This window comes from Macadamia integrifolia, unplaced genomic scaffold, assembly GCF_013358625.1.
Source record: "Macadamia integrifolia cultivar HAES 741 unplaced genomic scaffold, SCU_Mint_v3 scaffold1448, whole genome shotgun sequence".
Taxonomy (NCBI): domain Eukaryota; kingdom Viridiplantae; phylum Streptophyta; class Magnoliopsida; order Proteales; family Proteaceae; genus Macadamia; species Macadamia integrifolia.
In genome coordinates, this window is record NW_024868205.1 from 74,942 (window position 1) to 85,505 (window position 10,564).

General features: G+C 36.8%; 1 protein-coding gene and 1 non-coding gene across 3 annotated transcripts; both read right to left on the bottom strand.

Annotated features, from left to right (window-relative positions):
• Positions 1–349: 349 nt before the first annotated feature.
• Positions 350–9,803, bottom strand: LOC122063748. Of its 2 annotated transcripts, none has more exons than XM_042627454.1 (7): positions 9,617–9,803; positions 9,419–9,485; positions 9,193–9,269; positions 8,937–9,084; positions 6,783–6,911; positions 6,412–6,636; positions 350–773 (listed from the first exon to the last, which is right to left on the bottom strand). In XM_042627454.1, exons 1-7 carry the CDS (start codon positions 9,709–9,711, stop codon positions 633–635), a joined length of 882 nt encoding a protein of 293 aa, XP_042483388.1. In that variant the 5' UTR covers positions 9,712–9,803; the 3' UTR covers positions 350–632. The 2 variants fall into 2 exon arrangements, with proteins under 2 accessions (XP_042483388.1, XP_042483387.1); XM_042627453.1 differs by having other exon boundaries at positions 9,193–9,275.
• A 45-nt stretch (positions 9,804–9,848) lies between these two features.
• TRNAI-UAU lies at positions 9,849–9,922 on the bottom strand. The gene has a single exon. It is a non-coding gene; the product is annotated as a tRNA-Ile (tRNA).
• Positions 9,923–10,564: the final 642 nt, after the last annotated feature.

Genomic DNA, 10,564 nt, shown 5'->3' on the forward strand with positions numbered 1-10,564 from the left:
GCGTGTAGCAAACTTTGTGGACAAGTTATTACACCATCGCTCTTTTTTATTTTTTATTTTTTATTTTTTATTTTTAGACACACCATCCCTTTGGTAAATTTTAGCCAAAATGCGCAACACAATCTGGCACATTCAATAAGCTTAATTTTTCCATCAGATTTTCCAAACTTTTTTTTTTTCCAAAACTTTATTTCCCATGTGACCAATAGATTTTGGAAACTTTATTTGCCCATTTGTCCAATTCTGTTTCGACAGAAACTTGACATGGCACATCCACTGTATATTATTAAGAAGTCTCCATTGCTTCTAATAAAAAAATGTTAAAACTATATGAGAAAGGTAATCATCATGGAGAATGGTTTCTATTTGTTCAACAATTGGATTTTAAATAAAAAACATGGCATAAAAAATAAGTTAATAAAAATGTACATATAAATACAAAAAAATATAATCTGTATAAAATGCCTCGCGTACCAACTTTTCCTCCTTAAGAATCAGTAAACTACACTTAGCACACTATGGTAGTCAATTCCATGGACGAAGATCAGCTTTGCACAGCATTCTGAAATTCCAAATGTCTTAGAGACTTGAGCATAACCAGTTGTCAGACACAAGTCACAGAACAATGCTTTTTAATCTGGGGAACCTCCACGCCAATACCCGAATTTGTTCATCCCACATTGTGATAGGAACTTCTGATAGGCGGGTCCGAGCTCACTATAGGAATGAGAGAGATCTTCAAAAGGAACTTGAGATTGATCTTCTGGATATTTCTACACAAATGTTGGAAAGTGCAATTTCATTTTAGTCAGAGAAACTACGGATGTGAATTTTCAAGTTTCAGATTGCTAGTGTAAGCACCAGTACTCTATAGAAATACCCATTTGCAACATATATATGATCTCAAGAAAATAAGGAAACTTTCTAACCCATTTGCAACATATTATCTAAAGACAAGAAGGAAACTTTCCAACATTCAAATTACTTCACATACTATGTACAATGACCTCAGTCCCAGTTATGCATTCAGGCCCCAACTAACCAGCAATTATTATGCACTTTCATATCTGTTTATATTGCACTAATCACCAGCCAAGCAAAAAGAATTCCTCAGATGACAAGATAAACCAACCAAAAAGCATCAGAATAAGTAGGTGGTCCTCTCTATATATATGAGGACCATTCTTATCTAAAAGGAAATTTCTGACTTCTACATTTCTAAATTGTACACAATCATATTTTAAATGTCTAGAGAAAGATAGCATTTGTTCAATAATAGCATCTATGTGCCTCAAAAAAGAAAAATGAAAAAAGAGGGAGAGAGAGAAGCTTAGCAGCCTCCACAACTCCTCCCAACCTTCTAAGGGGCACTACAGCGTCCCTTCCTCGAATGTGAAATAATCTCTCTTCCCATACTACCCCAAGCAAGAGGTGGTCTAGAGTCAAAATTCCTTTTGAGCCCCGGGTCACACCAACCTATCAGCGCCCTTGCCATGCCAGGTCTGACTCAACCTTGGTACTGCCCTACTACGTAAATGAGGGGGGGTGGATTGGTTCAAGACCATAATCTATGGGATTTTATCATAAGCTTCTCTTGGTCAGCCTTACTCATATAGAGCAAAATGGGGTTCTTTGTTTAGCAGGAAGAAGTAAGCTCTATAGTAAAGAATCTGTAAGTTTTTCATTTTGTTCTTTCCTTCATCTTCATGTAAAAGTTATTGATATTTGTTTTACTTATATCTACCAACATATTTCCAAGTTATTTTTTTTAAACCCAGTTCCCCATTGAGTAATACCAGCGAGTTAACTATCAATCAACCATTCTTTGAAAACCAAGTCATATGGACGATATGAACACGTTGGCAATAACTATGGACTTTCCTCAATCCAAACATGTGAAACTGCTGTGGGAGAGGGTTACCCAGACCATAAGAAGAGTATATTATCAAAATTTCAGATGGGGTTTTCCAGATGAACACTATTTCAAAAGTTTGGATCTGGCTATGTCAGCCATCCACTGACAGAAAATCCATCATACTAGAAATCTATGCCCTCGTTTTATTCGTCCCTTTTGGTCTCTCCAGGTTATCTGTCTGGCCTCTTGCTTGATAGACCTAAGCTTTAAAGCAAATACCACAGACCCTTTTGAGAGACTTTTTCTGGAATCAATAAAATAGGGTGAGAATTAACAGAAAGATCATACAACATCATGCAACTTATTACAACCTCTTATCCCAAAAGCTCGAGCTATTAAGGGCCACAACAATGTATATCAACACACAACTCCCCCCTAGCTCGCAAGTCCACACACACACACACACACACACGGTTTTGCACATGACACCATCACATGGCACCAAGGGGGCAAAACGTGTAGGGGCATAACAATACATAACACAAATCTCTCGCACTTAACAGGGATTGAACACCTGACCTCCTGGCTCTGATACCATGTTACAACTGTTTATCCAAAAGCTCAAGCTGGTTTTTCTTTTAGTTCCATAACTAAAAGAAATCCTTTAAGAAGCTGCTCGTATGTTTAAATGAATAAAACAATTTTTGTCTATTCAGTTAAAGCAAAAAACCAGCAATTATAACAGGTTGACTAAGGTGTAACAGAAGTTGACACCATTAGATTTAGTAGGCGTAGGTCCTTTCAAGTCTAGTTCCAGATATAAGATAGGTGGTTTAACACCTCAAAGGCTCCAACATTAAATAGGTGAGACCATCCAAACAATTTGGTTACACGATGTCAACAAAGGTCATTTGCATCATAAGCATCTTCAATGGAATACAAATGGTTGAGGCTATTGACAAGCTCGCTCTTATTATATACTCAAAAGAACAAGCGAGGAAAAATAAAAAAAAAACAGCAGATGGGAAAAAAGTTGACAAAGGCATCTTCTATCTCGAATCCTGGACCAGACTCAACAGTAAAACAGGAAAAGTCCATTGATGTGGACCAATGAGGATCTCTGCTGGTAATGGAACAAGAATACTACCAAATGGCAACACAATTAACTCCAAGCAACTTTCACAACTGAAAGAGGCAATAAACAAGAAGTCCACAGCTGAATAGCAAGCACTGTTCCCTACTCAAATGGAGTACGACATGTTAAAATGATCTGAAAATTTGTAGGCCGGGAATAGAAATCCGTAACAAAACCAGGAAAAAAGTAACATCAAATCGGCACAAAACCAGGAAAAAAGTTGCACCAAATCAGAAATCGGCAATACCTAGGTTTGCCAAACAAACTAACCAGTCGCATTAGTGGCAGAGGAAGAAGACAGGATCAAAACCATAGTTAGCAAATTCGGATTCGGGAATTATTCGGACGGAGAATTATTCGGAATAATTCGGACGATTAATTTAAGGATTCGGTCAAAAAAGCGGTCAAAAAATCTTATTGGGGGTTTTTTTTTTTTAAATTGTTTTTTTTTTTTTTTGGTTTTTTTTTTAAATAATGTTTAAATGGACCGAATAATTCGGTTTAATTCGGATTCGGTCCGAATTATTCGCGATTTATATTCATTTTGGAAAAAGTCGCGAATTTTAAAGAATTTTATTTTTAATTCGGATTCGGTCCGAATTTTTGATAAAATTCGGAAAAAATCGGTTCGGCCGAATTGATAACTATGATCAAAACCTGCCAAAAGTTCTGAACCTCTTGCTTCAAGCACTAGGTGAGTTGGGCTACCTGTGCCCTCACCGCTTCGGTTGCTATGGTCAGTTCGTTCTGATGGACGAATAAAAGGGCGACTAGGGGAGAAGTCCTGTATCCAAAGTGGTTGCTACTCGGGTGGTGCCTTCATAGGGAGCCGCAGTAAAATGCTGCCTAATCCACATTACAATGCCACCTCTAACTAATGTAGGACTAGATTTGACAAACCAAACTAGACCCAATACTATAGGAACTTATAAACCAAAGAACAGCCAAAATCCACCAAGTAACCCAACAGCAGTATACTAACAAAATCTGGACAGCAGGTTCTAAAACCTTGCAGTCGATCCCAATAGCTTCAAGAAAACCTTAACAGTAGAATATTAAACAGCATATGATAATTTCAAATTACTATTAGGTGAATCAATCCATTCAAGAACAAGGGCAGCAACTAACTTCATCACAAATTAGGTAAACCAGAATCGACTCCACAAAACAGCAACACAGTGAACTCAGAACTCAGAATTGCAGAAATCAGTTATCACCAGTTGTAGGACTAAATAGTAGCAGAACTGGGATATTAAATAGACAACAGATTTCAGCAAGGCAAAACAGAAACAGATTTCAGATCCGGACAGACTTAGCATCCGGCTAGAATTGAGAGAAACTTCATAACTCAAAATCCCCTGGTCTGATTGGTCCCAAATTAAGGTCGAGCCTCCCTCTTAACAAACCCAACAATCGATAAAAAGGGGAGAGCCATCGGCTGGTTGGATCTTCCAGAACAGAGTAGGGGCAGTGGGAAGAAATCTGGAGATTTTCAGAACCAGAATTCAATCACAATTTCAGATCTCTTACCTGATTTGAAGAACCTTGCAATTAACTTTGAAAAGAAAGAAATAATAGTTGAAGATACCTCTTGGACTTCACGCTGCAAAGAGTCAATTGGATCAAACACCAATTCCTTCAGCCTTGATCAAACACAAGACAACTCTTCATGAAGAAGACAATAGCAACAGCCATTATTTTTTTATCAAAATCATTCTAGGCTTTCAGGAGCCTCCTCTTCTTTATTTATAATATTAATGAGGGAGGGAATTACAAAATAGAAGGTTCCTAAAAAAAAAAACCAAATATTCTCCTAATGTGATAGTTACTAACTGAAATTAGAAACTACTTGAAAAATGAAACTAACTACTAATGACTTGACTCAATTAACAACTTGACTCCTAAGGAAACAAATATAACTCAAATCAAACCCAACTAAAAAAGAAACTAATAGAAAAAGGAAACTAACTTGTAATCCCGTACTCAATCTTAGAGCCCCCCTTTTCGACCCATAAAAGTGGTCTATTACACTCAAAATACATGGGATCAAAAGCCCAACATGTATGGAACCCAACCCTAGGCTTATTCCTAATAAAATAAGCCTATTTTGGTAATTAATCTGCATAACTAACCCTTATGAGATAAGTATGAACTGGATGAAAAAAATCTACAGATTAGAAGACACATGAAACCAACTCCAACATAAAAAGGGTTTGAGAGCGCTTTCAGAGTACAAAAACCCCAAAATTTCATGAAATTCAGGAACTCTTACCAACACCCCTTTACAGAAGATTTTATTATGTCTATACAAAATGAGAAGTCATCTGTGATCATATAGAATGTATGATTCATCTCTAGTCTCCTTGAAAACATTCATCCAAAATTCCATTGAACATTGATAGAATAGAAGCCAAAACTGCCACAAGCGGACAAACTTCTATATACTTGAGTTTCCAATATTGATTGGTTTAGTTCCACCCTTCTAAATGCACCTCATTTTCAAGTCATCCAACAAATAGCAAATAAACAATTCTCCATAAAATCAAACCCTGAATGCTAAAAGCACTAATGAGTTATATACCATCCAGCTCAAGCAGGAACCTGAGAAGGACTCAATAAGCAGTACCGTAGCTACCTTCATAAGATCTACTGTGACATAAAAATAAGATTTTTTTTCTCAGTTGAATTAGCCATCTCAAACTCATTAAGGTAAAACTTCCCATTTAAACATGAAATGCTTGGTTACGTGATGTATTAGTAATACATTTCTATATACAGTTGAAGGTCATATTAAATTATCAAATACAAAATACACAATTTGTTTTTTACTACTATCATGATATGACCATATTAATTTTTCTTTCCCAAGAAACAGGGTTTAACATAGTTACTAGTAAGATGTACAGGTAGGACGATTTAGATCCATTCATTTTTAAATTTTTTATTTACTTGACGCCATGTTCTTTAACAAAAAAATTAGAGCTAAGATCCTTGAAACAACAACTGGAGCATTAAAGTACCCATATACCAAACTCTACAAAAATTCTATATCAATGAAGTTTTCTCAGGTTACTGCTGTTGATCAAACTAAATACAAATACGCTTAACTAAAGCACTTGACAGCATAGTTGTCACCGCATCTAGGCAACCCTAGGCGTTGGAAGAGGGAAAAATCAAGGCAATACCAACAAGGCGCCTAGGCAACACCTTCACAACTATGCTTGAGAGGCCCTTTTTTAGGAGGAGGTAGGCTTTTAACAGCTCATAGAGTATGTAATCCAGAAGCAAGATACCAAAATCAATACTAGGACCAGACAAGCAAGAATCACATTAATAGATTAACGGATTTCAGCATACATACTGACACAACTACATGTTTTGTCGTAAAATATGATAGCAGGCAAAACCATTGACTACTTACAACAGAATCCTGTCTTGATTCATCATCCAAGGCATCTTGTTCAGTCAATTCACTCAATGCAGATTTCCAGCGCATGGTTCTGGATCCATGGCAATACGCCTCTGATTCACTTGGAGCTTGATGTTTTAAATTCTTGTTGACTCTAAGGTGAAAGGCATCCATAATGCATCTGATGCAAAATGCTATCAGAGGAAGCAGAACCAGAAAATAACCAGTCCGTTTAACCTGATATATAAAATAGACAAGCTGGTTTTAAGGACACACATTTTAATTATATTGAGAGGAATAAAAATATGACTCAGCCTCTAAAGACTACAGTATAAACTAATACAGACGAAGAAAGAACTTCTACACAGTAGCATCATGCTTACAAGAAGTAACTGATTGGAGGATAACATGGTGAAGATCTTGTGGTCCTCATGTCTGCCAAAGAGATTCAGAGCTCTTTGACATCTCTCCTGAGTTTTACAGCTAGGTTCCCAATTTTTCCAACTGTAACCCTGGGAAGAATACAAAAGGCGGCTTTATTACAAGCTGAAGCAATCTAAACCATCAGAAAATCAGGCTTCTCTCAGCGATGAAAATGGAAGCATTAAATGGGAAATGAACAGTAGCATTTTCATATTGACTTTTAAAAACACTGGTGTTTATTTCAAGATGTTAATATAACTTTGGCAGAAACAGAGATCCTAGTGCATTATAATGTATACTAACTGAAGTTCAAGGCAAGGGCAAGAGATTGTTACCTGGCCGTGTGGCCCCTGCACCAGCATGGGGACTAATGAGATTATGCGCAGGGGCATCAACATATATGAGATTTTTTATTTCACAGGGGGCCAGGCAGTAATTTTCACACCCTACTGTGTCTGGGAGCAGGGGCCACATGACCAAGTAGTGTTCTTTTTCCCTTAAGGCAAATAAGAGAATATGCATCACCAAAACCTTTCAGCCTTCACATGCTGCCCTTTTCAAGGTCGCATGGATGGGATCCAGGGTCTTCGCCCGGGTTTACTAATGCAAACAACACTTCAAGTAAAGGCGCCCACTATTAATAAGATCGAATAGATAAGGAGCCCATCCATGGATCCGTCAAAGAAAAAGATAAAAGAAAGAAGAGGGAAGAGGGAAAAGGGAAAAGGGAAAAGGGAAAAGGGAAAAGGGAAAAGGGAAAAGGGAAAAGGGGGAAAAATAAAGAAAAGAAACAAGGCAATGTGGTTTTGTGACAAGCCTACTTGAGAAAACTAAGAGTGTTGGAAAGGTGCAAATCTCTAGACACAAATTATCTGAACAATTAAGCACTTGGAAGTGCAAGAAAGAGGGAAAAAGGTGCACTTTACGGACACTTCCAAACACCCTCACATTCTCTTGACAACCAAACAGAGCCTTAGGCTAGACATAGAAGTCTCAAAGTAATCAGAATACCAGTACAACTCGTCTGCTTCTACTCAAGAGGGTTTCCAGTATGATAATCTTATTTCTTTTCTTTTCCCCAAATTATCATTCAAATGGACAACATGAATCAGATTAATACAACCAACCGATCAGGTTAATATTCAGCTAAAAGGGAACGCTAGACTGATGGAGGTGGAAGACATGTGTCAGAATAGGCAGGCTGATCTCGGGGTCAAAGTACGAGGTACATAGATTTCCTCATTAAAAAAAAATTGTCAAGCTCAAAATATTAAAGAAAGCCAAACATAAAAGTGGCAGCATAATCATAACTGTAGCTAATGAACAGATATTTACAATCTAAGAAATTTATACAGAAAATCCAAGGTATCAATTCTTAACCCGATGACTAGCCTGCTCAAACCCATCCTGATGCCAATTACTAGCTTGCCTGAACCCATCCTGAATATTAAAAAGGCAGTTATTCAGTTTGGTATTCTAGCCTGGTTATCAAATGGGGAATGTGCGGTAGGCTAATATTATAACCCCCTCCCCAACCTAGCCAACTCCACCTGATTGCCCTCCTATCATATATAGATTAATATATTTATCATTCAAAATTAATGAAATTTCATGAGAACCAAACAAACTACCCAATTTTGAATGGGCTAGACAAAGGCATGCATGCTTCCTGTCCATTCAATAATAAAGTGGGTTCAGGCGAGCATATGGCCGAAACCACCCTAGCTCATCCTTCACACACCAGTCCAATTGTCATACTAAATACATCATACTGAATAAAAAATGGTAACTATAGCCTAATGAGTGTAAGGAATTCAAATATTTTCCACTGTGAAAAAAGAAATCCTTTTTTGGGACAGTAAATGAATTGTAGTAGAAAATATTCACAATTTCTTTCAACAAAGGGCTGGTTGATCCCTTTTAATTTAGCAGTGAAAAAAAATCTAGATTCACAAAGCTTCTCCACCATCATATACCAATATAGTGCTACATGGCAATCTGAAATTCAATATGCAGACCTCTTTTGTGAACATACACTTGCATTACTTAATTAACCAATGCATATGAAAGGAGAAGATAAACCAAATTAAAACATACATGGAAAGAAAACCTACCATTAGACTCTCTTTGCAAACAGAGAAAGGAATGTTAAGGAACTGTCCTTCGAAAATAAGGTCAACATCAACAATTGTTGCATTAGCTTCTGCAATTTCCTGTATGGATACCCCATACAGTCTTGAAATTGATGTCAAAGTTTCCCCCCTGCCAATGTCATCCAAAATTTCCAATTTTTTCACTATTAGGATACAAGTACCGCTTGGGTAGTGGGTACCCAATGTAGAGATTAACAAAATTATCATAATGCATTACTCTTTGACGACATGAACTAAAAACTGCTTCTTAGAATCTTGACCCTTTGAAAGCTTTCTTGCATGAAGTTTCCATCTCTGTAGCCAATAGCCATAGAGAAGCATAAGATCAGCTAGCATCTCAAGTAAACTATGAATCTACAGACTATTCAAACAAACATGGATGTTTCATTTCACAGAAAAAAAAAAAAAAAAAGCATTTTTAAATCAAAGGAATATAAGGGTACCTCTGCAAGTCCTTGAAAACGCTTAGCAAAAGATTTCCTTTTATGTTCCAACAATTTGGAGTACAATCTGCATAATTAATAAAACAAAACCTCGAGCTAAAGCTGATGCCTGAGATTTCAAAAAGAGAAAGTTGAGAGCTCAGGGAAGAAACAGACTATACAAATGGAACAGTAAAATGACAGAATGAGATTGAAGACCTGTGAGGATAAGAGATGGTAGAGTTTGAAGGAACACGAAAAACCGTAGATTTCAACAAACGGATCTCAAGCTCATGTATGAGCTTCGCTTCCATTGGGTTCAGGAGGAGGAGATATAAAAGGAAAGATCAAAATGAAAAGATTAGCATGAGCTTCGCTTCGATTATTAGGTTCAGGAGGATGAGAGAGGAAACAATAAAATAAAATAAAAAATAAAAAACAAAACAAAAACTGCTCCCGGCGAGGCTTGAACTCGCGACCTTCGGCTCATAAGACCAACGCTCTAACCAACTGAGCTACGGGAGCATGACTGCTTACAATCTTATTACTACATTTAAATTAAAATAAGGGTTCTTCTTCTAAAAGCCCGCATAAGGGATGATTTTGAGTTAGTGGTATATTTATACGAAGTAAATACTACAAGATTTTTTTTTTTTTTTTTTTTTTAATTTGAAATTTTCAGTTCACTTCCTTTTAATTCCCCTTGCAACCAAACAAAGTTAGAATAATTATGCAACTTCTCCATCAAATCTATTAATGTCTTCAAATCTTAAGCTTTCTATAGCAGAAATGTCAAAATTAACTCTAAACTAAAATGCATTGCAAGACCTTCTCCATTGAGTTAACTCTAAACTAAGTGGTTGGAAGTCAAAGCTGCTTAGCATCACTGAGAGTAGGCATACCATGATCCAATCAACACTTGCAGCAATGCCTCATTATTATATGTCATGTTCTCTTCTCCAATCTATTCTCAAAGAGTTTGGAATAATTGAGTAGGCATTTTTTTCAAGCATTATGGAGAGCAAAACTTAACTCCAATGATAAATTGGTCTTCTACATGCCGGTTTAAGAATTCTAGAGGATTGAATCTTAGTTATCTGCATCTTTCAATGAAGCTCTTATTTGCAAGAATGTTTGGGAATTACATCAACCATAAGAATCTCTGTG

Excerpts from the sequence above, each read along its gene's own strand:
- LOC122063748 (XM_042627453.1), bottom strand. The coding sequence starts at position 9,711 with ATGGAAGCGAAGCTCATACATGAGCTTGAGATCCGTTTGTTGAAATCT. Across the intron at positions 9,276-9,418 it reads GTTTTCAAGGACTTGCAGAG|CTACAGAGATGGAAACTTCA; the intron begins GTACCCTTATAT and ends TATGGCTATTGG. Across the intron at positions 6,912-8,936 it reads TTTGCAAAGAGAGTCTAATG|GGTTACAGTTGGAAAAATTG; the intron begins GTAGGTTTTCTT and ends TATTCTTCCCAG.